Raw genomic sequence first — 27,403 nt, forward strand, 5'->3', positions numbered from 1 at the left:
ACATACTAAAATTCAAACTCATTTTCGTCTATATGTCAGTAGGGGCAAGTCCTAGAGGACATTAACATGTATATAACATTAAAGATGATGTACAAACATGTTAAAAAATAACTATAAAATGCGTTTGGATGCGAATTTATATTATTTTTAAAATGATATACTTCCGTAATGTTATGATTAATCAAACCGGACATATCAAATTCAAATGATTTTTAGTTTTGATAATATATTTTAAAACATGGAACCAATTTTAATCATCCAAATGTGAACAAAACATTAGCACTCAAAGTTGTAATTTTAAATGTATAAATAAATATGAATAGAGCCGTTCGTCTGTATCTTGCGGCAATTCTTCCTGTATTTGGATAACCATTCTTCCCATATTTAAACGACGGAAAAAGCAGAAAAATATATTTCTGTTGAAAAACACATATAAATTACAATTGTTCATCAATTCCACTAAATAACTATTTTTGAAATCTTACTGTAGGTTGGTCAATTCAATATTAATAATAATTATTTTTAACCACAATTTAATTTTTTTTAATTAATTAGGTTGCAAAATAAATTGTTCAGTTTGTATAATTAAATACAAACGAGCTAAGACAAGAAATCACAGTTTTTAAATTCCTTCAAAGGTTAAAAAAATAATATCATAAATCATTATGAGTTGAAAACAAGAAATACCTAAGGTAAGGTTTGTATATTTTATAGTTTAAGCTGAACTGTTTCCTTGTGGGTTCGTGGATAGTATACAAGGTCTACCATTTAGCAAATTAGAAAAAAAGTATTGTTTGAGGTTATGTTGTATCGGTGTATGTATATTGTTTATACGTTTAGATTGGTGTAAGTAACATTGATTTCTTTTTCATTTCAGTAAACTTATTAATTGGACATTATGTCGCTCTACGATGATTTCGACGCAATTAAGCAAAAGTCTGATCACGTAGCTGGGTGGTCATCTGGAATAAAACTGTTTCAGTCACAATTGCAACTTAAAAAGGCTTCTCAAACTCAGGTATACCCTAATATAAAATTGTGTATTTTAGCATTAGTTATCATATTTTTGCCACTTTATAAATAAGTATATAAGTGTTTGTCTTAACAAATTTTGTTATACTGTATATCAAAACAAGTGATTGTAATATTAGCCTACACGTTTCTTTACACTATTTCCTTTATTATTTATTTTCTTAGTCTTTCTTTTTTTCTATATCCCAACTGTTGAACAATGATATTGAAAACCGTAGATGTATTACTTATTTATTTCCACGCCAATGTAATTTTAACGAACCTTAACCATAATCTAAATCTGCAATTAATTAATTACATGGCTGCAGTATAATAAGCAGTCACCACAACAATTGAATCAACTATCGAAAAAAAGTTTGACATATAGATATTCATAATTAATATTTTCCAGCTGTCTTTATTTTACAGAATAAAAATATCGTTTAAAATTAAGTTAATTCAAATAAAGTCATTTGTGGTATGTAGGTATTATCTGGAGACCACTATAGTTGGTACAGTTTTACCGGGAGCCTATAAAACTACATTATTACTAATAACGGACTTTATTTGTAGACCACTCCTAGATCGTCCCAACTTTTCTGACGTCAGATCACGCTTGACGATTTGGGGCATGACAAAGTTAAGAATAATATTCAATTAAAATTTAATTTAATATTGAATATTGAGGTCGGGAAAGTACCAATCGGAAATGCCCCTGGCCATCAGTGCAGGCTTCGGTGGTACCTTCATCGCCACCCCATACTTCTGGCATAAAAATAATCAGCAGGTTGAGGAACTTGGGGCACAGGTAGGAAGGTTCTCTTCAAAGATGGTCAAATGATGTGTCGGTAGAGTAAAGTTCGAGGCCTGTTGAGTTTCATATTTGGGGTCTATTGGTACCTCTCTGTAGCTGTAGAGTGCTAGCGTAAGGGGCCACCTCTAAGATGTACAAGAAAACACTGTTAGAACCTTCAATTCTTTAAATTTTTGTTGAAACCTGTTTCTGTTGTTGAGCTCTGCAAGCAGTCTAATAATAGCTTTTTTTCTGGTGCACCAAGACACGCTACAAGTTTGTTGCTGATGAGTTGCCCCAAACTCCGAGTCCGTACCACAGGTGTAATTCAAAGATTGCATGACATGCAATTTTTGCTACTCTGTTACTATACTTATGGATTTTATCCTCTTGATGACATAGAGGCTGCTACTTAATTTACGGCATAGGTTGTCAATATGAGGGGTCCATGTCAGTTGCTCATCAATATAGTTAATCCCAAATACTTGGCCTTTTTCGGATGCTTCTTTATCTGGGAGTCATCCTACTTGGTCTCTTTTCCTGCCAAACACCAGTTGTTGGGTTTTATCTTCATTTACAACCAGGCTATTACTATGGCAGTATTGTATAGCCATATTTAATGCCACTGATGAACGGAATTCGAGCATGTCAGGTAGCTTTTCACTGAGAATGAGGACTGTATCGTCTGCATACATTAGTGTTTCGTTATATTCCACCAGATATTCTGGGAGGTCATTTGTTAACAAGATAAAGAGTACGGGACCCAGTACAGAGGCCTTGTGGGACACCTCTTATCACTGGTAGTGGTTTTGATCTCACTATTTTTGTTACTCCTTTGTCTGTGTGTTTTAGCTCAACTATTTGAGTTCTTCCTGTTAAAAAACTTTTGGACCAGTTTGCAGTAACTCCATTTATACCCAAGATCTTTATTTTGTTCATCAGTTGAGTATAGTCCAGGCAGTCTAAAGCGTTGCTAAAGTCAAGTAGGCTGTTATGATGTGTTGCCAGCTTCGAGATTACCCAGGAGAAACTCAACAAGGGTGATGATGGCTGATGTGGTAGATTTTCCCTTGAGAAAGTCCTGTTGATGTGGGGGTCATTTGCAGTATTAGTAAAAGATACATTAAGGTAGTTAGCAATTAGATTAGGATCTTGAATTTTGGCTCATCTATATTCAGCTCCATTGTTACTTGTGTATTGTTGGTAGATTTCCGCTCAGTATTGATTATGCTCCACAGTACTTTACTTTTGTCATTAGCTTCTTTTATAGTATTTGCAGATGCTTGGCGTCTAAAGGTCTTTTTAAATCATAATATCTTATCCATCATGTCTTTTTTAAACTCTTCTGTACCATTCAGAATGTATCTCTCCTGGGCCTCTAAGAATGCTTGCTTAAGCTGTGAGGCCTCATGGTCAAAGATGTTATTGAGCTTTTGTTTATTTCTTGTTTTCCCCATGGGGCAGGTAAGATCAATTGCCTGTTTGGCTAAATATCTTGTATGCACTCTTCTGAGCAAGCACAATTTCCCAGGATTCTTGTTTGAGGACAGTTTTGAGATGTGTGATGTTCCTATAATTAAAATGTCTACGGTAAGATACTGAAATCTGGGGAGCTGGAGCAGTGTTATATTTTACAAAGTTGTGCTGTGTGGTCAGATAAACCAGTGTGAAGGATGTCTACTGTTACGTCAACTGGTTGGAGATTGGTGCAGACACAGCCAATTGAGCTGGTTGTTGTTTGAGTTATTCTTGTCGGGGGTACAGTAAAATTATACAAGTCATATTATAGCCTAATAGGGTTTAATTTCATTTGACTTGGTCACGGTTTGGTGACAGTACGTCTATATTTATGTCTTCTATAAGAATAACAGGGCTATTCCATGTGGGTATGTTATCGATTGTTTGTAAAATTATATAATATATTATCAGTGACAAGTTCAGATGTCCTTGAGTTCTATAGATGCCAACAATATGAAGGTTTTGGTGACCTTGCTTGATTTGTACTGATGCTATTTCACAGTGGAGCTCCACACTGAAGTTTGGTATGTGTGCTGGTCTGACAGTGTAGCCAAAATTATTGTTTTTATAGATAGCTACACCCCTTTTTGGTAATTGGTTCTACTGTATTCTAAAATTAATGAATATTAGTATTTAAAATTTCTGGTTGTTTTAAGCCATGTTCAGTCAAGATTAGGATTTCAGGTTTTGTGGAGGTTAAGAAGTGGTTTAACCTTTCTATTTTGTTTGATAGTCTGTCCATGTTTTGGTGCAGTATTATTATATGTCTTTTGGCAGTTATGTTGATATGTTTTAGAGGCCTAGTTGTAATTTTTGGTGTACACTATGATGCTGCTATAAGTTTTCTTCTTTTTCGATTGTTCCTAAAAATTAGTTTAGTTGGGTGGAATTCAAAGCAGCATTCATGTGTGTTGTATTCAGTTTTTTAGTTGGAGTTTGGTTGTTTCTCCCTGTTAGTGGTTGAATGTCTGCTGTAGTGTTCAGTTTGTTGGTTGGAGTTTGGCTGTTTCTCCCTGTTGGTGGTTATTCAATATTATCAATTAGTTGTTCCTCATAGTATTTTTAGTTTATTATTTTGTAGTGTTCTATGTGTTTGTTGAAAAACTCTTCGATGCTTTCACTGGGTTCTCAAAGTTTTGCAAAGATTGGCGGAGATGTGACAACTGCAGTTGTAGATAAAATTCCAGTAGTGATTTGGATTTTATGGATTGTTCCCGTGGAGTGATTGTATGACCCTTTAGTTTCTTTCTTGTCATTATGATGTGCGATTGCTTGAGCTTTTGCCACTTGCAGAGATACACTGAAATGATTTTTTCCTCAGTTTGCATTCTTTTTTTTCCAATGATATATGCCCTACTACATAAAACACTAAAATTATTGTTTATTTACTCCTTTGTTATTTTTTCAATTTTAAAACCAAAACTTTAATATAAAAAAATTTATTACTAATTGTAAAAAGTCATTTATAAAAAATAAATAAATAACAGTAGGTAGGATTTATTTCCAGTCTATTTAAAAATTATAGTTTTATGTCAGCTAAATAAATAATTTTAGATTTACAATTGTTTCCATATACAACATTTATAAAATCAACCATGCCAACTCACTTATACACAACTTAAATCTTGTAAAAACTGTAACTATGCTAATATTACATCTAAACCTAATAAATAGAATCCTAATAAAATATATGTTATATCTTGTGATTTTATATGATGTCATACTACGAGGGTCTTCCAGAAAGTAAAGAACGTTTTGTTATAAGTCAATAAAAACAAAAGATAAGAGCATGAAAATTTATTTATAAATACTTATAAACTTACTCTATTTTTCTACAAAATCGCCGGAACTGTCAAGGCACTTGTTGTAGCGTGGCACCAGTTTTTCTATACCGACGTTATACTGTTCTGCCGCCAAGGAATGAAGCCACGTTTTTACTCCTTCTTTGAGGTCTTCGTCACCCAAAAAGTTTTTTCCGCCTAAAAACACTTTCAACTTTGGAAACAAGTGATAGTCACTCGGAGCCAGATCTGGACTATACGGAGGGTGTCCGAAGATTTGCCATTTGAAAGAATTGAGTTCTGCTTTGGTTCGTGCACTGCAATGAGGCCGAGCATTGTCGTGGATCAGCACCACTTTCGACGACAGCATTCCGCGTCGTTTGTTCTGAATAGCGCGGAATGGAAAAGAGACCTTGCATGAAGCCAATGCAAGGTCTCGATGTAGGCCTCTGAGTTGATTGTTTCGCCTCTCGGCATGAACTCCACATGGATTAGGCCTTTTCGGTCCCAAAAAACTGTTGCCATCAATTTCCTGGTGTTCAAATTTGGTTTTTCTTTCCTGTTTTTTGTTGGTGAATTCGAGTGATGCCATTCCATTGACTGGAGCTTTGTTTCCGGGGTTCGATAGGAAACCCAAGTTTCGTCACCCGTTACGATGCGGTCAAGAAACGCATCACCTTCTTCGTCATACTGAGTCAAAAACTCAAGAGCTGCTCCCATCCGTTTAGTCTTGTGGACATCAGTAAGAATCTTAGGCACCCAACGAGCACACATTTTCTGATAACCAAGACGTTCAGTCACTATTTCGTGCAAAAGCGACCTTGAAATTTGTGGAAAAAATTCCACTAGACCACTCAAAGTGAAACGACGGTTTTTTTGAATTTTTCCATCAACTTTCGCTGCCAACTCGTCAGTAACGAGTGACGGCCTTCCACTTCGTTCCTCGTCGTGCACATTAGTTCGACCTTCCTTAAATTGAATGCACCATTTTCTCACTGATGACTCGTTCATCGCATTGTCACCGTAAACTGCCTTAATTTTCCTATAAATTTCAATAGGTCGAACATTCTGTGCATTCAGAAACCGTATCACACTACGCAGTTCACACTTGGCGGGATTTTCAATTAACGCCGCCATTTTAAACTTTCACAGGAGACGCAAACGTGACCTCACGGTACCGCTACTCAGCTCACACTGAGGCAAAAGGTGTGGCTAACGAACAAGCTATCTACCGCGGTGGTGGGGGAACTGCGCCGCCCGTGATGCGCAATCGTTCTTTACTTTCTGGAAGACCCTCGTAGCTAATTAATCAATTTAAATTCATCAACTTTTACCTAGCTCAAGACAGTTACTGTATTTTATAATTGTTTTATGGTGTAAAACTTTATTTAGATACTTGTCATACATTCTTGAGAAAAGTGATAGATTCATCCAGTCATTGGTTCTGGGGATTCCACCATTGCAAGAATATGAGGAATAGGTACAACACATGTGCCCTCTTTCTTAGGCCAACAAAATTATGGTGACGGTCCGCAGGGATATAGAAACTGTACTGTGATATCTTTTTCTTCATCTCACCTGTGTTCACTTCACTCACCATGCTAAACTACCAGAAGCTATCATATACACAAGCAATGAAACATCCAGGATACAAATCTTCCAATTTAATGAAAAACGTTTCCTGATTGTTAAATAAATTAAAAACCATTGCTGATTCATCATTCTTCTAGCCTCAATCTAGTGGTTGAAAATGATGAAATGATATTGTTCCAGGTAAAGTTTGAATATCTTTAAATGACTGTACAGAGTAGAACAAGTTAGTTGAACTTCTTCTTTAGAAATAAAGTAAAAATTGGTTTTTTTAAATCTTGGTTTTGCAAAATCAAACAGTTCAGTCACTGTTAATATTTGTTGTTCTATTTGTTTGAAGATTTTCCCTCCAAACTAAACAGTTCACAGGACCTCGTGTCCCGTCACATTCCATTTTATTATGGCTAGTGGCAAAAAATGACCACGGAGCTTTAATTTCAAATTGTCTTTCATGTACACATAGGTTTATAAAATTGTATTTACTTTTATACAATGATGGCAGCACACCCATCACTAAAGTAATGAATCTCTTTGATGTGTGGATACGTCTCTTTCAAAAAGACAGTCAACTTTGTTTGGATTTATTAAACCATATTTACATCATGTTTGAGGTCATCAGATATGATACATAGAGGTAGAACAAGTGGTTTGTTGCATGCATCCTTGCAGTGTATTATTATAGGATGGATTGTGTGAATCTGAAGTCCAGTGGTAACCTTGGGTTTCTTCTTGTATCATGCAAGCATACACGATTTCACTTAAGTCCATTGAATTGACAGCTACTTTAGGAAGAGTGTTTTCTTTTAAACTTTTAAAAGTTGATGATTGTAATTTAGCAATGTAAGAATTGGGTATTAATTTGGTTATTTTCAACTAAATATTCAATAAATTCATCAGCAGAGCTTGAACAGTTGATCATTTCAGTTCGATCTGTGGAAACCCACTGACTGTATTGAATAATGTCGTCATCATCATAGTTTTTAAACTTTGAAAATAAATCTTACCTACCAACTGTTATTTTTTTTTTTTTTTTATAAATGATTTTTTACACTTAGTAATAATTTCTTTTTAATATTAAAATTTTAGTTTTACAATTGAAAAAAATAACAAAGGAGTAAAAAAAAACCACTAATTTTAATGTTTTATGTGGTAGAGCGTATATATCATAGAATAAAAACAAAAAAAATTATTTTTTAATTATCTTTTTCCCTTTTGCAGGTATTTCATTTTTTTTAAACTGCATTTTGTTTAAAACATAACTTACATAAATGAATAAAACAACCATGCCAAGTTTTATCAAAATCCGAGATGGTGGGTGTCATTGTGTGGTTGAACTGACATGGAATGACCCTATATTAAAATCACTTGTTACATGCTAGGTTGGATGGGCTATGATTAAGATGGTATAAAATCTGATGGAACAAAATAGCAAAAATGACTAGCCGTTCAACAAGCCATTTAAGATGAAATAGGTTTATCTTCACTGTCACAAAAGCAAAATTTGGTCCCTAAAATATCAAAATGTGATGTATATAAAGAGGACTTATTCAAATATTTGTTTAATGTAACTATTGGATTCTTGTAGTATCGAGCCATAATATTACTGGTGTATTGTTACTAGTCCCTAGCATAACATATTGGCTGGCAGTAGTACAATTATGACTAATGAACTCAGGAACATTGAACCAGATTTATATTGCATTGTTATTAATCCCTGTGACAAACAAGACTGGCACTAGTGTAATTTTTATAGTATTAATTTGTATTATGTGTTACAGCCTAGAAGAGAGGCATTACGGAAAGCTAACAATGTTTTGGCTCCAGTCATAGATTTGAAGTCAAAGAAGGAAGACGATGACTCCAATTCCAATTCAAGTTTTGGCAGCTACTCTAAAGTGAGACTTCTTCTTTTGTACACAATATATATTTTTTTAAGTGTAGAGAACTATACTTACTAAAGGTGTTTGTTTTATTAAAGAAATAGACTTTGACTTTCTTTATTTTGTCTCCTGGTAATAAAAAAATAATTAAACAATTATTGTAATAGGACTTAAGATAGGCTATTGAATTTGTTGACTTTACCCTGTTCAGGAATGCGGTTATAACCGTCAACCTACCTAAGTCCTAGCAAAATTATCATTAGTGGACTACAGGCAGTAAAGAACACTCTACTGAAATACAAAATTTATTGAAACATTATAAAAGACCAAAAGAATAAATTATTTGTACGTTCTAAACATTAAAACTGTACATTTAGTTTTTAAAGAATTTTGGCAAAGTATAATAGTTTTTTAAACACAAGTTCAAATCTAAAAGGTTAACAAAAGTATGATATCCTTCACAAAGCTAAGTCCAACAACACCTTCATCCTTTCAAGCTTTGCTTCACTCAATTTATGCAAACCAACCAAACTTTCAGAATAAAACCTTAAAGGGCAGCCATTAACTGTGTGCTCCATAGGTTGAGGCATGTTACCACAATATAAGTAGTGCTCTTTTACACTGAGATGATGTTTCAGAGCCAAAGGCAATTTTGAGATCTTGAGCACTCCTCTTAAGACAAACTGACTTGAAAATCATAGTCCGAAAATGCTCTCTAAATAACTCCATGAAATTGATCTTTCTGAATAGACAACACAAGTATTCTGGTAACCCAAGTTGCTCTACCAGGTGCTAAATGGCACTCGGGCGATCAGATAAAAATTATAAGATAATTGCAGTGTGCACTATTTATCAGTATCTCAAAACTTACAGAGTGACCCTCATATATGTAAATCTGATAAAGAACAGTGTCTGCCCTTGCTTTTCATTCTGTATACGCTATATCATCCTATTTCCTTGGTTTAGTATAGGGATTATATTAGTTTTTATGTACCTAATAAGTGTAGTATCCCTCATCATTGCAAATGGAACTCCCACCTCAAATGGTTTTTGAAAGAAAAATTTCACTTTGTTTTTTGGTATATTGCTTTGTAATTCCATTTGTTCAGGGTCTCACTGTTCTTCCTTGCTTCCTCGAATTGTAATCCATTGTGGTCCGCTCAGTCCCTCCATTTTTATTCCTTCAGCTACTGTAAATATATCATCCTACATTATAAACAAAGTCAATTTCGGGCATCATACATGTGCACAATTACAAATTATAATTATTAAGAAGTATTTGAAATAAAACAATTGGTCACTATAGTAAAAGTTAGATACTACTACTGTCATTGCCATTTGCATCACTCATAAGATAGCTGAATGGCATCTTTACAGTATTAATTTAAAACAAACACTCCAATAATATATCATTTTTTTTATTTCTGTGAGGCCTTTTGTACTCAATGAGCACATCATCAGACCCACATAAGTTATGAGCACATCATCTTAAAACCCCATAGTTATGTGGGTCTGATGATGTGCTCATTGAGTACAAAAGGCCTCACAGAAATAAAAAATTATATATTATTGGAGTGTTTGTTTTAAATTAATAACTAATTCCAATAAGAACAGAGGTTCTAGAATGTATCTTTACAGTAAATAATATTAACCATCCAAAAAATCTTCACAAACTTTTGATAAACGGCTTTCCTGTCTTTTTGGCAGTAAACTTCCTCTTGGTCCTAAAAGGTTTAAGTGAAATTTGCAGGAATTTTATACTAAGAATTCCGCTGGTACTTAATGCAATACATTGAATAATGTGGTTTCAGATTCAAACAGAGTAATTGTCTTACCCCTCATTTGTCAGACCGTCAAGTTTACCATTATTCCATAATTGATGGTAGCTGCTAACTATGTGTTTCTGCTGGTTTCAGGATGCTAGAGGTCTCACCTTCTCGCCCCACCAGAATAATGTTACTGGCAGTTTCCAGGACATGGACTGGAACTTTGATGGTGTTGAGTATGATCCGATGTGGCCGAATGATTATGAGAAAGTTGTGAAAGGTAAATTAGCTATGGACATGATATAGCACTACTTGTATTATTAGATATACCTCTCAAACATGTAGATCATTTCAACAATATTGTTTTTAATTTTCAAGTATGTACTTTATTATGATAATAAATATATGTTTTAAAATTTTTCCTGTATTCACATAATTTATGTTTATGAAAATATTTAGTTATCACATAGTAAAAAATTACATGTATACTATTCTAAATTATAAAATAAAAGGTTCAAGGAAAGTTATCAAGCCTTTTGTTTTTGACACTAATAAAATTTAAAATGCAGGAATAAGCCTTTTAAATTTTACTTTAAATGTAGAACAATTAAAGACAAGCAAAATAAAATTAAAATTTTAGCTCTAGCTATTCTATAAGTGGATATATTATCGTTTAAACAGATGTTAGTAAATTTCATCACAGCGTTTTTTAGTCAGACAGACACGAGTTGTCAGCATTCAGACAGTCAGTTGACTTAGCGCTTGATGCTCATTGCTCGTCTAGTTACATACGTCTGTAACAGTTAAAGGTTTCATCCTAAACATGTGAAAGCACAAATACCTTAAAAATACTGTTAAATACACAATGTTTCCATGATTAAATTTCTTTTACAAATATTGAACAGTGGTAACTATTGATCAAAGAATGTAAGGTATACCATTGACATATACTCTTTCCCTTTCAAAAATGCTTAGGAAAATAATAGCCAATAGTCCTCTGTCAAGAGTCAGAAATGACATCAATCTTCATTCACTTTTGCATATTCTGGATATAATAATTATAGTGTCAATTGATTCAAATAAATAGTTAATCAAATTATTCTATGCTATGTAATTATTTTAGCAAAATGCTTTTTTTTATTATTACCTATAAACATTTTTTTTAATATCATATCAATATAATTAGATATCAATTCAATCTAGCACTATGCATTAGTTGATTTGTTTCTATATCTTGCACTTGTAAAAGCTTATGAATTTTATCATTACTAGAATTATGTGCAGATTGTCACATGACGTTCGTTCAAGGTTAGTCAATATTGGCTACAGGTAGACCATTTACAAAAAGACCCTGGGTGATATGAGTTTACGCAGGGTGGGGTAAATACCCCTCTGACGCTGTGATGCCGCCCTCTTCCAGTATCCCCACCACTGCTCTGCATTTGCTCTATCAGATCATCTTATTGATTCGGCTTAGTCGGTCTCGTTCACTGCTATGATTCGTTCAGTACAGAGTTAATGAAACCTTCCCGCTAGAGCGTGTTATACCGGTCAGCATATTGTATAGTAAATGGATTGATATATAACAATAAATGTATTGTTTTAGGAATCTAGTAAATGTAAATAGATCTATTAAAACTGATAAAAAATGTAATTGTAAGTTATCAGATGCATTACTAAATATTTTAAATGTTCATACTTATAATCAATGGATTTATCATAAGTAAGGTTATTCCCTTACAAATGTTTTAAATAAATTACTAAAAATTAAACAGACACATTGCTGGTTTGAAAATAATTTATTTTTATAAATAACAAGATATTTTATGTCCAATCATATAACTTCCCACAACTTTTCATAATACCCAGACTCCCTACTCCCCCTGTTGAGTTATATGATTATAGTTTTATTCTTAATCGGTTAGCAGTGAATGAAAGGAAGGACTGAACAATTTTGGGGACCTAGTGTAACCAAACGCATAAACTTTATAATTTTAGTTAGTTCCATACGATGTTAAGCTATTTTTCATGGATAGGGGTTTTAAAATAAACTTAATTATAATATTGGAAAGTTTAACAATCGTTAAAAATAATATATCTGATTTGAAAAAATATCAAATTTATTCAGTTGGCAGGAAAAAGTGAACGAAACGTTTGAGGTGATCACTCGTTCACCCGTTTGGATTGAACAGGTCAATACCGAATGACATCTCTATTGGTCACTGCCACTGTGTGGCTAACTTCACAATAGAATGCAAGCTCCCTGGATACATCTATGGCTACATTAATCTGTGCAATTAATATTTTACGCTTATACTGCGACACTTGTATATGCCTACACACAAAAATGTAATAAAAATGTTATAGCCGCAGTGTAAACAAAACTTTGCGTGACACGATTCACACAGCTGATAACAGATACAAACATGTGCTGGTCCCACTCCCCACCACAATCCCCCGCCGGAGGGGGACCCTCCTGCGCGGTATTTGCTTCTGCTCAGGTTTCCTTGCAAGCGGTTTATCTATAGTTTCCCATTACATCACCATTATGTTTCACGTTTTCCAGTGTGGTTCGTCACTGTCTTCATTGCTGTTAAAACCAAATTGACTAGTAACCCAACTAAGAATTACAAATAGTTAAAATGGATAATCTTAAAGCACACAACCTTGAAATTAACTCTGTTGGGTGGACTTCTATTATAAGTAGAGACTTGACACAAAACTTGATAAAAAGAAGGTATAATAAAGAAAAAGCTGTTTTTTCTGTACAGTTTCTGGGTAATTTAACCCTAGATTTGTCGGATTGACACTCTAAAGTGTGTAGATGGATAGTACCAGCATTGATGTGTAATGTGTCGATGACATTTTTCATAATATTATCAATATTCTGAACGGAAAGTCTGTTTATTTCAGTACTAAATGAAAAATTAGATTTCATAACATAACATACAGAGATTTCCCTCGCCTGGATGCAATATTACTTTCATAGTTGAAAATATATAACATAAAACGGTTTTTCACATTCAAATTTTTCCACTTCACATAATTCGTAAATAAATAATTCTTAGGAAAAGTTTATTCCACACATTTTCAAAATTATTTATATTTCTATATTCCATATTAAATTGGGCAACTTTGGTGTATTTTGGATTTCTTTCAAAACATTTATTATTATACTAAAATAGTGCCACAAATTGTTGATGTAAATTTTTGAAAAACAGAGAAAACAGTCTTCATTTGTCTTATGTGAGCAATTAAAAAAAAATCATATTTATTCTTTCACTTAACATAATCCTAATCTTCATTACCTTAGAAAAAACAATGTACAGTTAGAGCAAATCTTGTTTGTGTGGCGGTATAAAAACCAATAAGCTTGCAAAGTGCTGAAAATCGGGTGACCATTTGGAACATTTAACATTGCACAGGTCTAAATGTTAATCTTTTTACCAACTTCTTGAATTTTTTGTTTACATTTTTCAAACATCATGTACCTTTAATACATAATAGTCAAAAAAGCTCCTCCGAACTCAAATCTTGGACACAAGAGTGGTTATAGGTGGAACTAATTTTGTAATGGCATTTATTACGGTATCAACTAAATATAAGTATAACAAAAACTTCTTATATAGTTTAACCTAAATATATTATTTTATACTTAGTAAGTGATTTTTCCAGTATTCTCAATTATACAATTTTTTATAATCTACTAAGTTTACTAGATAAATTTATTAGTGAATATTTTCTAGTGAGTGGTGGTCTACTACTGTAGAGATGGTTCATGACTTTTGTTTATGTTACAGTTGGTAATATTTTTATTTTCCAGCATCGTACGCTGCTGTTGCTTATAGCTATCAACAAAATTAATCTTTCTTGTTTTTGCAGATCTGAGAGAAATAAGGGAAAGGGAGAAGGAAAGGGAGGATGAAGAACGAAGAAAAAGAAGAGAAGACAGAGCTAGACCAAGAGAAAGGTAAGAAAGAAAATGTTAACCTCTATAATTCTTGGTTACATCAAGTGAGACAGAAACAGTATGTTGGTAGTGAAGCCTGTAGGCAACGTATTCTTGAATCAACCAATAAGAATCATGTGACGTTGCCAAGTTGTTTCCTAACTTTGACGATGCTTGGCCAATACCACTAGAACAAAGTCCTGAGTGCTCTTGCACAGTAAACCTGCGGGTTTCCACATAATGTAAAGGAAAATAGCACTGGTAGTTTGGCTGAAGTAAATATTTTACATTATTTATCTGGTAAGTAAGGAGTATTCCAAAAATGGCCTGTTAAACAGTCATTAAATGTATATCTTGCAATGTTAGTTGAATTATAGGTACTAGATTACCTCAGACTCATAATAATTTAAAATACAATCATTTACAATTACTGTCATTTAAAACCCAAGTATTAATGTTTGCTCTAGGTCTAAAGTTTTATCTTAACATTAAAGCATGTGTTGTATTGGATGAGGGTCATATTAACACCTCAAAATTATTAATTATGCAATGGCCCAGGTCGTTTCTGTAGTCACCAGAGTGTACTTTTTACACTGTTCCTGTCCTGCGTTTTTCAACCCATTCCGACAAAATACTTTGCAATACTTAATATGATTCGACACTATTAAAACAGCAGTTTTTAAATCAAATAAATTTTGACGCTAAAACACAGAAAATACATTTTGTCATTAATCTAAGTTGACGGTACAACACTGTCCCGACATGATAAGGATATTATCTACTTTGTAATACTTACCATATATTTATACTTTAGAATGAATTAACATTGTATTGTTCATCATTTCAATTAGATGTAGTTTTAAAGCCAGCTGCGTTGTTTAAAAAAATAAGTAATCGAAATATATATTTCTGAAATATTACTTATTGCAAATTGGATTTTTTAGAGAACCAGATGATTCAGAACTCTTAGATTGTCTGGTTTAATAGTTGTACTACAGTATGTTTATTCTTTAGACGTTTAGTCTGTTAGCTAAATAAAAAAAACATTAATTACATTTTAAACTAGTGAGGGTTTTAAGCTATTACACTTACGTTTGAAAAATCATATCTTCCATATATATTTGTAGTGTAGTGCATTGCTCTCCTAGACTTCCACTAAAGAGCTGTTCCGAGCCCATCTTTGTAAGCTGTAAACTTGTCTTGACCATGGCTCTTGCTCTGCTTTTGTCCACTAGTGAGCCATAGGTTATTTGGGGTCTTATGATCTCACAATATATTAGGCTACGTGCAGTTTTATGCCCCAGTAAAAAACAGTGGGAAAAACAAAGAATTCTACACCTTGCCGTACCCTCTTAAAAACCTTTTGGGGGAACAAATAATGCTAAGAAAATCCAAAACAAATTTAGTATTTCCTTACAAGTTCAAAAAATGAAAACCTCAAAACCCAACCCCACAATCTATACAACCATGTATGATACCAGCATATCTACTCAACAGAGCTCGGAAACCAATAAGGTATCCATGCCTTTGATCTCTAATAACACTAATAAGATAGACAAACTCCCCCCTACTTCTGCTAAACTCCGAGACAAAAATGAAAGCATAGAAGAATTTTTTAATAAAAATCTAGCCAGTAAAATCACATCTAACCAAAATCAGCCTGGGAAAACCCGTCAAGATCCAACAATAAAACTCTCGACTAATGCAACAACAGGAGAATCAGACAAACTCCGTCAAAAAAACTGCACAACCAAAGTCAAACTCCAACTGAAGAACTGTCCAATACTACCGAATATGACAATTATGACAGTGACTCCAGCAACATTGCAGGATCACCTTTTTTATCACCAAATAAACTTGTTAATGTCCATCCAAACTCTCATTTTTTAGAAGAGAATCATCAAAAAAAGAAAAGATACAAAACAAAAATATTCTGGAACAAAATATTAGTGTAGCACAAGCAGAGAGATCCAGGATCATCACACAAAAATATTTTTAAAAATCCATCCATCAAGTCTCCTCATTCTGCATCAAAACACACAAGAAATTTCAAATAAAATTAATAGACTTCAACATCTAGTTCAAAAAATTAAGCCAAACGTACTAATTCTGACAGAGCATGGTCTTAAACGAGACCAAATAGAAAACACCGTAATCACAGGATACTATCTCAAGGCCCACTTCTGTAGAACAGAACATAGGAAAAGGTGGGGTTGCTATCTATGTTGACAAAAACCTTGTGAGGCATACAGAAGAACTTATTGTTTGTCCAGTTCTGCAGAGAGATTACGCTTGAGGCTGCTCTGATCAAAATCAGGCCTTAAACAATCAGTTATCCACATTCTTGGTACATACAGATCTCCTAACGGAGATTTTGATTTAGCGCTAGAAACAGTGTCTAATATAATCACTAGTACAAGAATAGACTACTATCCTCTGGTCATAATGGGGGACATAAACGTTGACATTTTAAATCCTGACAGAAGAAGTACTTTATTAGATGAGACTCTGGCCTCTCATAACAGCAAGAGGGTACAACTTCCAGCGACCAGAAATTACCCCAACTACACAATCCTCTATCGACTGGATTTGTTCTAATATTGACACTGAGAAGCTTGACACAAAGGTTATCCATGCTGGCATCTCAGACCATACTGCCCAAAGCTGTGAGGTCAACTTCGCAGTAATACAGGATAATCCACTCAGAATGAGTCGCTGCCTCAGAAGAAAAAATCTTCAAGAGCTCAAATGCATACTTGGGGAAGAGAACTGGTCAAACATTCTGCAAACTGAAGATGCTGACGAAGCTTTTGAAAGATTGAGCTCTACTCTACGACTTGCCATGGATGGCAGCATGCCCTCAGAGGAAATTTAAAACACGCCATAAACTAAAACCTAAATATTTTGCTGACCAAGAAGCCAATAGACTAAAGGACAGATACCTGATAGCCCTTAGTAAATATGAAATGACAGGATCTATTGATGACAAGGAAGAGTCAATAAGATGTAAAAAAAACTATGACCTACGACTGAAACTCCTCAGAAAACAAGCGGCATCAGACCACATTGCCCGTGCCGACAATAAATCCCAAGGCTATGTGGGAAGTTATAAACACAACATGGTCCAAGAGAAAGGAAAGTCATGAACGAAATAAAGCTAGAAGTTAATGGAAAAATCATTGACAACTCTGTAGAAGTAGCAGACCATCTAAACTCTCACTTTTTACACATAGCTGAAAAAACGTTAGAAAAAAAATAATGGAATAATAAGAACTTTTTTACCACCTGTACAGCCAACACTTCAACAGCTCATAAACCTTCGAGAAACAAATGAAAATGAAGTCAGAACAATCATTTAACAACCTCAAATCAAAAAACTCATCAGGTTTAGATGAGATTTCTTCAAAAAATACTCAAATTTTGCCCTGAAGAACTTGCACTGCCCCTCGTCGACATATTCAATAAGTCTTTCAGAAGTGGTAAAGTTCCTTCAGCTCTAAAAACTATCAAAAGTGTATCCAAAATATAAAAATGAAGCTACTTAGATCCCAGTAATTATAGACCTAATCTCTCTTGTATCCACTTTCTCAAAACTGTGCGAAAGAATTGTTCTCAGAAGGCTACTGGACCACTGCGAAAAACATAATCTACTGACAAACTGTCAACATGGCTTTACTAAAGGCAGGTCTACCACCACTGCTATAATAAAAATGGTAGAGTCCCTCTTATAGATAGTATTGAAGAAGGGAATTTAACTACTGGAATTTTCCTAGACTTTAGTAAAGCGTTTTGACTGTCTTAGCCATGATCTCATCATCCGGAAACTGGAAAACTTAGGAGTAGCAGGAACAGCTAAAAAATTGGTTCCAAAGTTACCTTGGAGGACGAAAACAACTGGTTGAGCTAAGCAAAACAGAAAATGGAATATCCAATTATGTAAGATCTAGTCTCCTACCTGTAAACCGAGGTGTCCCCCAAGGATCTGTTCTTGGACCAGTACTCTTCATCCTTTTCACTAACGACTTACCTCAATACATTGGTGATGCATGCTTAACCTTGATGTATGCTGACGACACAACCTTGATGTTTAGTGAAAACCTCAACTGAAAAATATGGCAATCACATCCTACCTATCCCTCAACATGACTATCAGTACTGTCATAACAATGACTTAGCAGTAAACACTACCAAAACTGCCCAAATAGCTTTTGGAAGGAGATCTGAATGTGTGCCATGTATACCAGATGTTGCAATGAATGACGAAGTCAAGTTTTTGGGCATAACTCTGGATAAAAACTTATCCTGGACTTCTCATGTAGACAAACTCTGTGGGAAGCTAAGTTCCAGCCTCTATGCAATTAAAAACATCAAAGCTTCTACTGATGAAACAACTACAAGAGCTGCTTATTTCGCTTTGTTTGAGGCTCACATAAGATATGGTTTAGTAGCATGGGGAGGAACATCAGCTGGTCAGATTCAAAAGGGTTCTCAAAAAACAAAAAACCGCAGTCAGAACACTTGCAGGACTGCAACCACCAAACAGCTGTAGAGAAGCCTTTAGAACCCATAAGATCCTCACTATCGTATCACTATACATTCAAGAAACTGTGATGCACGCAGTAAGAGAGGGCCTACCAAAGCGGGGTGAAGTTCATCAGTACAACCTCAGAGACACTACTTTGTATGACCTTCCAGCCCACCGACTGTCACAGTTCGAAAAGAAGCCTACATACATCGGGAGGAAGCTTCACAACCACCTGCCATCAGAGCTGAGAGACAAAGGAGAGAATGAACTCAAACCAGCACTACACAAATGGCTTGCTGACCGCCCCTTCTACTCCATAGAAGAATTTTTTTCAAAGAGTATTTGACATTTAAATTTTACAATGTAACCTTTTATATCATTACAAAAACTTTATATTTTGTAAAAAAAACACTTGTAGTGTTTACTATGACGCTAATACTGTTCTCAATGAGCATGTTAATAAAGAATTTTTGTCTATTGTCTATTGTCTATTGTCTATTGCCAGTTCGTGTCAACAAAGCCTCTGGACGTCATGAGGCCCCATTTCAACTTATAAAGCACATGATTTAGGTACTTGTTCTATGTCAGTTTGCAATATAGGATCAGCCCTAAATATTATATTTATTCTAATATATATATATATATATATATATATATATATATATATATATATATATAACACTTATACTGATGTACAATGGCTCATTTCATAGCCATTTGTATTACGGCATTAGACTGTGGGGTAATTCCAGTATAGCATAAGACGTTTTTGTTTGGCAGAAAAAAGCAATTAGAATATTAGCTGGATTATCTTATTAAGAGTCTTGTAGACCACATCTTTTAAGGTTTAAAATTATGACTTTTGGTATGTACATATATTTTCTATAACCTAATATATGTAAAGAAAATAAAGATAGATTTGAAACACAATGTACACTCCATGAGTATGATACCAGATCAAAAGATAATTTTAGAACTACTATAAGGCTAGATAGTTATTATAATAGCCATAAATACCAGCAATTAAAACTATTTAATAAGCTTCCTCTTTTTGTTAGAGCTTTACCTTTAAAACAGTTTAAATCAAATATGTCATGAGTGGCTTAAGCTTAGGGAATTATACAGTGTTGAGGCGTATATGAAATATGATATGCTGTAAATAAGAAAAAATAAGTATACTCCATAATTTATTATATTTATTTAACATTTTAGATTTTAATTCCATGTCTCTTTGTGGAATTCCATGTTTTATTTATTTGAGTAGTTTATTATAACAGATATTACTAGAAACTAGTGTATATTTATACGATATCACTTGAATCAGGCTGAAAATTTGTTATTTTGACAAAGTCTATTGTAATCTTTGGAGTACTTAATGGCCAATAAAACTTCTGATTTCCGAGACAACAGGATAATTAACACTGATTTAATTAGGAAAAAGACTCAAAGTTCTCTTTTCTGGTGAAGGGTACTAATGTTTTTGTGGGATTGAACTGCAAGTCCCTCTATAAATCAACACATGTATACTCAACCAAGACCAGTTTATTATAACAACATACTCAAGTTTATTGTTTTTGACTCATGTTAAAACCTTTTCAGTTCTATAATTGTTTAAAAGTATCTGAGTATTGTTATACTGCAAAATTATCATATTTATGAAATTTAGAGAATGATAAAATACTAAATTCATTAAGATATGAATGACTTAATTTTCCCTTGAATGCTGTAAGATCAGCTACTGTCCTTTTTTTAATTCATTGAATCTCATTTAGTCTTATATAAAGAAAAAGAGGTTGTTTAATCATGTGTTGTAGTCGGTTCGAGCCTGGAGGTCCCCCAGAGGAACGACCTCGCAAGCCTATGATACCTAATGTTCCCACCGGTTTTGCTGGAACTGCACGGCACGACAGTGAAGAGGAAGAGGAAGAAACAGAGCGGGAGAGACCGAGGGCAGGGGGAGTGGCCATTGCACCTCCTCCCTCACTGCAGGAGCCATCCCCCTCTCCCCCTGTTGACACTCTTAGAACGCCTGCAGCTTGTGGAGCTTCTGTAGCTGCCAAAATTATGGCCAAGTACGGCTTCAAGGTATGACTAATCACTTCAGTCATAATTATTCTTACTATAGATTTTCCACAAATTAAATAATTACAAACAAATTAACTGATAATTTTGTTCAGAGTGATAAATTTGAATGTAATATGTTTGTTACTTTGTATAGTTTGTTATACGTATAATGTGCTTATTTGAGAATTGTTAGTTGTTGGAAAAACCATTGAGTAATACAGACATTTGGGTAAGCTGTTAACAAAAACTTTTCATTCTATTTTTTTGAGACCAAGGAAAATTTTTATTTTTTCCCCAAAATTAATAGAGTTTTTAATAAAGTTAGAAAAATTTTTATTGTTTTATAAATGATAAAATCTAATTAGTTTTAATAAATTTATATAAAAGGTGCATGCAGTGAAACTTGGATAGTTAGAATTATTCAAGGTTTCATATTATGCAGACTTTTGTTATAACTATAGAAATATCAAGAGACTAGGAGAAAAGTTAAATTTATTCAAAATTTGAAAGAAAATGTTTCAGTTATCAAAATTTGAGTATACATTATACAAGGGTTATCAAGAAAGTAGATTACGCTCTGTAACTGCATGAGTATCGTGGTCATTTTGATGTTAGGGAGTTTCTCCGTTCAGTGGCTATCCCACCGTGCGAGTTTGAGGTTACTGTCACTCCTTGTTGTTTTACAATAGCAGTTTAAAATGTGTGACGCAATAGAAAACCTTGCGAGTTGTAAAGTGCGGTCGGTAATACAGTTTTTGTTGGCTAAGCACAATAAACCAATTGAGATTTATCACAAACTCTGTGAAGTTTATGGGAACGATGTGATTACTGAAGGTAGAGTGCATTAATGTTTAAAAATGGCTGAACTAATGTACATGATGACGAACGAAATGTACGGCCAAGCATTGTGACCAATGAAATTGTCTCTAAAGTCGATGAGAAGATTAAAGAAGACTGCCGATTCACAATAACAGGACTCTCACTTAGTTTTCCTCAAATGTCAAGGAGTTCATTACCCAAAATTGTTATGCAGAAATTGGTTACCAAAATTTTTGTGCAAGATGGATATCGAAAATCAACACTTGGCAAATTGGACTCATGAAGTCCTGGATTCTTTTAAGTGGGAGGTGTTTCACATCTGCCTTACAGTCCGAACCTTGCACCCAGCAACTACCACCTATTTCCAACAATGAAGACCTAGCTTGCAACACAGTGCTTTGATGGCAACGTGGAATTTCAGCAGGGTATGACTACCTGGTTGAAATTGCAGGTGGCAGAATTTTATAATGCTGGAATTTCAAAACTATTTTACTGCTATAAGTGCCTTGATTTGTATGGTGACTATGTTGAAAAATAGTATTTTAGTGTCATAGTGTCACTTTTAAATGTATGTAATACAATTTTTTCTTGTACTTTGTTTATATCAAAACGTAATCTACTTTCTGGATTCTACGATCTAGTCCTCTTATATAATAAAGCCTTGTTTATCAGGATTAATTGTATCTGGAAGTGATGTGGATTAACAAAAATCCAGATAAAACAGTAATATAGTAAAAGAACATCAGATCACATTTAATACAACCAAAAAGATTATTGTTTACAGTTTAGACAATTTGTCTCTCTTTTGTTTAACTTTAGTACACTGCTTCTGAAAGTACAGTGTTTTAAGGCCACCTTATCCTCTATTTAAGTGTCAGATGTGTCACTCAGAATAACCAGCAGTCAATTGTGATTGTGTCCATACTATACGTGGGTTAAGTTTAGGGGATTTTGACATCAGGACTTGGAATTGTTCTGTCTGATACATGTGTGTTGCTACGCAAATTCTGAACACAAACATGTGTTAATATAGAAAATCCAATTACACTGAAATTCAACAAAATAACTTATTTTTCAAAACATTGCACTCCCTCCACTATGTAAAATCTATCCAAGTAATCTGAATATATGTATATATAAATCCACATTATGGCGTACATGTAAGACATTTTTTAGACAATGTCTTTCCACATAAGTGGATTGGTAGAAGGGGAACAATAGAATGGCCTGCCCGTTCTCCAGATTTGTCCCCTTTAGACTACTTCTTTTGGGGCTACCTCAAAGAAAAAGTGTAAAACCTCAAAATTTGGATGAGTTGAGAAACCGTATTGTAAGAGAAGCTCAGGGTGTTCCTGTCCAAGCTTTAAACAATGCGATATCAGCGTTCTACAATCGATTGGGTTATTGTCAGCAAACTGAAGGCAAACACTTTGAACATTTGTTATAACTGTTTTGGTAAGTGATTTGAAGTAAAAGAAGTAAAATAAAAGATTAAGTGTCTCAGTTTTCTCTAACAACCAGAATGTTTGCATTTGAAAAATTCTGTATTTTATAATCTTTGAGTGTCCGCCATTTTGTAATGCGTCAACTGTTTTACGTCAGATTTTCGCCAAAATGTTTCTAATTAAAAAGAGCTTTAATTTGATGTACGACTCGACCTATGCTTCTATTTAAGAATTTTCACCAACCCCTAGCGGGACGTCCCCCATAAGCAGGATATCATGGTGAAATACATAAAATAATAGTTTTATATGAGCAAAAGCTTGATGTAAATTTTGGTTCTTATATTGTAATTAGTTCAAAAGTTATTAGACCGTCCCGGGACTTTTCAGCACCCCTGTATGTTATAAATTATGCAAAAAAGTTTGGCTAAGAGCATGCACCTAAGTGATATTCTGTGAAATATCCAAGTGTAGAGGAACAAGTTTTATTACAAGGGGAAATTTTATTGTTGGTCTACCTTCAAAGGTTATAAGTAGGATTTACGAAACCTTATAAGTATAAAACCTATATAAATGGACAGTATGCACTTTTGAAACTCAAAAATCTAGAGGTTGGAGATTAAAAATCATATGTTATTATTAAATGGCAGACTTTTAGTTAGTGTCTCTTTTGGATGTTGTAGGAGGGTCAGGGTCTGGGGAAGAAAGAACAGGGTATTTCAATGGCTCTGCAAGTGGAGAAAACCTCCAAAAGAGGTGGTAGGATAATCCACGAGAAGGAGATGATGCCTCCACCTCCGCCCGCTGTCAATACTCCCCCTCACCGTGATGGGGCTCAGCCTGAGGCCCGTGATGAACCTTCCATCACAGAGATCATGCGGAGTCCGTCCAAGGTGGTTCTGCTCAGGGTATGTAGTATGAGGCAACAGTGTGGGATAATGTGGATGAATTATGTACACAATATGTCTATAAATACTGGGCCTATATTTTATATAAGTTAGATAAAATAACAAAGTTAAATTGGCGTGAGGTTATGAATAATTAAGCACAATGTGCTTGGATCAGGTATAACAACATAATTAGATTGCTTGTCAACTTGTTAAATTACTGAACAATAACTGTCTAGCTGTAATACATGTTTTTATCATCTTCACTCCTGCTTTATGTTGTGTGACATTCTGTACTTTTAAACATCAAGTACACAATAGAGCTACAGTCGCGGTGTTCACAAAATAATGTATTATTTCACTGCCTGCTTCATAGTCTCAGAACTGATATTCTTTTTGTCGGATCATATTTCAAACTCCAGTAGTTACATTGGGCTAATAAACAATACAGTACCTAACAAAAAACCATATTCTTTACTATGAATTGTAACCTTGCCTTTGAAGACCTAAAGTTTATTTTCTGTAAGGAAAACTTCATTTTATAAATACATTTAATTTTACTTGTTTGAAGAATTTTAGAAGAGTTCATCAAACTTGAATTACACTGATGCTTATAGAACTGAATATTCATTTAAATGCATAATGTTTAGACATTGATGAATTAAATAACAAAATGTTGTTATTAACGCCTGGTTAGCGTTACAGAGAGTGATGTCAGCTATTTTTGTAAAGTAATGGTTGAAGTGTTCAGTTATTTCCAAAGGGTCCTGGATCAGTTTTTCATTGATTATAAGTTTAAGTGGTTCGTCCTTTTTACTGTTATTGCATTTTTCGTAGTTAATAACCTCCCAAACAGCCCTTTGTTTGTTATGTGAGTTATTAATGAAGTCTGAGGTTGACTGTTTCCTCACTTTTTTCAAGTAGAGGTCATAGTTCTTTTTTCTGATAGCTGTTTCTATTTTATCACCCTCACTGCCAGTTGTTAATTCCATTTCCAGGGATCTTAGAAAATGTTTTCTCAACCTTTCAGATTCTTCATTGGTTGCTTTGAATTTTGATTTTATTTTCGGGTGGGATTTTTTGTGTGGACATGTTGCATTAAGAGTTTGAATGAGTATTTCATGAAAATATTCATAGGATTCTTCCACAGAAGGGGAGTTATATACATTTTGCCATGTCTCTAAATGAAGCAGGTTTTTGAAGTAATCTAGGTTTTTCTGTGAGAAATGTCTATTGGTTAAAATGGGCAAAGGTAATTTTTTGTTCGGAATACTAGCTGAGCAGAGCTGAGCTTTGTGGTCTGATAGGCCAGTGATAATTAAATCAGCGTCAATTTTACCTATGTCAAGGTTAGAGCAGACAAAGTCAATTGATGATTTAGAGTTCAGAGTTACTCTAGTGGGTGGGAGATCTATCCTGGTGATGTTATGACTGGCCAACATGTCTAAGTTTTTGGTTTTTATAGTCATGATTCAGCCCATCTACATTAATGTCATCCATGATTATAGTAGGACATTTTCATGTTGGAATAAGGTCCAGAGTACTAGATAAAATGTCAAGGGCATTGTCAAGGCTTCCACTTGGTGGTCTGTAGACTCCAATTACATAGATTGTGGTTTTGCCAATAGTCACATGTACTATGTGAGTTTCACACGTAAGTTCACAGGCAAGCTCAGTTGTTAAATTGTGTACTTGGTTTCCTAGTGTTTCACTGGAAAAAATTGCTACACCTCCTTTTCTGCAGGTATGCCGAGAGAAGCCTCCTATTAAGTTGTAGCCTGGCAGTCTAGTACTTGAGAGCTGGAACTCTTTAAGACCATGCTCTGACAAGATCACCAGGTCAGGTGAATGAAGTTCTAGAATATGTGTCAATCTGTTAATTTTCCCACCTAAGCAGTCTATGTTTTAATGAAATATCCTTAGTTGATTTCCTTGGTCAATAAGGTTGTGATTAGTTTTTGTCTGCTTTTTTTGGGAGTGAGGGTTTCTAAAAAATTATTTTCAAGAGTGTTTGCAGGATCAGCTTCTGAGTGGGAGGAGGAGATTTGTACAGGAGCGGAGTGTGGTCTGGTGAGAGTACAGAAGTAGTTGTTATTTATGTTTTTGTAAAACTCTATGTATCTATTAAAAAATGCTTCTATGTCTTCATCATTGGGACGGATTTTTGCAGTTGATGGTGGGTATTGTATCTGTGTTAAATGAGGAGTGCAGTTCAGTTTTTTCTGAGTGGTTTGTCTGGCTCCAACTATGTCAATTTCTGTAGAACAGTTAGGTCCTTACTATGTCCTTACTGTATGAATCCGAAATTTAAAATTCTCTCTAATCTCACTCATATATTCTTCTCATATGGATCAGATTTACTTTATCAATTCAACACAAACCATTGTAACTTGATAGCTATCAGTTGATATTACGTTTGTTGACAGAACATGGTGGGTCCAGGAGAAGTGGACCAGGATCTGGAACCAGAAGTGAAGGATGAATGTAACACCAAGTATGGAGAAGTTATCAAGGTAGTCATCTACGAGTTGCCCAATGCACCATCTGACGAGGCTGTCCGGATATTTGTGGAATTTAAGAGAATTGAGTCTGCTATCAAAGGTAAGTCCCAGTTGAAACATACAATTAAAGAACAAAGAGTGGTTAGATGTTACTAATCACCACTGAGTCAACTAATTATTATAGAAATGTTCATTATTCCTGCTCTATTTGCTAGAAAGGAATAAAACTTCTCTTGACGACAGGAAACAAGTAAATGAACACAATACATATAATAAATAGAATACTCATATTATAAATTAAAATGTTCTCTTATTTTGCCTTTATAAGAAAAAAAAGTTTCTATTGTTTTTAAATAATTTATTAGAAATGCAGTACAATCCCAGTCGTTATATAAAGTAGCTCATCATGAAATATTACTTTAAAAAATGTATGTATTGTGGGTTTCTTTCTTGAATGTTACTTAAAAATAAGAACTAACTGTTTATTTACTTATAGTTTTCTATTTATATTATTAGATATTCTGTTTTTAAAATATCAGTCTTTCAGAGTTTAAGTGTAAGCTAAATATAATTAATACAATAGCTAATGCGTTTCGAGAGAATACTGCTTACATTATTTAAAATCCTAACCCCTCTAATTTAAATAATAAAAAATTAAGTACATCGTTCAGCGTGAACTTTTGTTGCAGCCGTTGTGGACTTGAATGGGAGGTTTTTCGGCGGACGTCAGGTGAAGGCAGGTTTCTATGTGTGGGAGAAGTTTAACAACCTGGAGCTTTTAGACTAATAGAATCAAATGTGGATTGTAATTTAAATTGTAAATATCTTCTTCCATGTGATTGTATTTTACTTTTTCAATACACGTGTTTAAAGTTAA

General features: G+C 34.1%; 1 protein-coding gene across 2 annotated transcripts; it reads left to right on the forward strand.

Annotated features, from left to right (window-relative positions):
• The first annotated feature begins 539 nt into the window (after nucleotides 1-539).
• On the forward strand, nucleotides 540-27,403 carry LOC124354632 (splicing factor 45). 2 transcript variants are annotated; one of them, XM_046805248.1, is made up of 9 exons: nucleotides 540-692; nucleotides 878-1,018; nucleotides 8,472-8,588; nucleotides 10,490-10,619; nucleotides 14,222-14,309; nucleotides 20,628-20,898; nucleotides 23,822-24,046; nucleotides 26,452-26,626; nucleotides 27,216-27,403. In XM_046805248.1, the coding sequence occupies exons 2-9, from the start codon at nucleotides 899-901 to the stop codon at nucleotides 27,311-27,313; spliced, it is 1,224 nt and encodes a 407-aa protein (XP_046661204.1). In that variant the 5' UTR covers nucleotides 540-692; nucleotides 878-898; the 3' UTR covers nucleotides 27,314-27,403. The 2 variants fall into 2 exon arrangements, with proteins under 2 accessions (XP_046661204.1, XP_046661203.1); XM_046805247.1 differs by lacking the exon at nucleotides 540-692 and having other exon boundaries at nucleotides 776-1,018.

The sequence above is a fragment of the Homalodisca vitripennis genome, chromosome 2, assembly GCF_021130785.1.
Source record: "Homalodisca vitripennis isolate AUS2020 chromosome 2, UT_GWSS_2.1, whole genome shotgun sequence".
NCBI classification, from domain to species: domain Eukaryota; kingdom Metazoa; phylum Arthropoda; class Insecta; order Hemiptera; family Cicadellidae; genus Homalodisca; species Homalodisca vitripennis.

Coding starts and splice junctions, on each gene's coding strand:
- LOC124354632 (XM_046805248.1), top strand. CDS start 899: ATGTCGCTCTACGATGATTTCGACGCAATTAAGCAAAAGTCTGATCAC. Junction 1,019..8,471: donor AAAAGGCTTCTCAAACTCAG/GTATACCCTAAT, acceptor TATGTGTTACAG/CCTAGAAGAGAGGCATTACG. Junction 24,047..26,451: donor CCAAGGTGGTTCTGCTCAGG/GTATGTAGTATG, acceptor GTTTGTTGACAG/AACATGGTGGGTCCAGGAGA.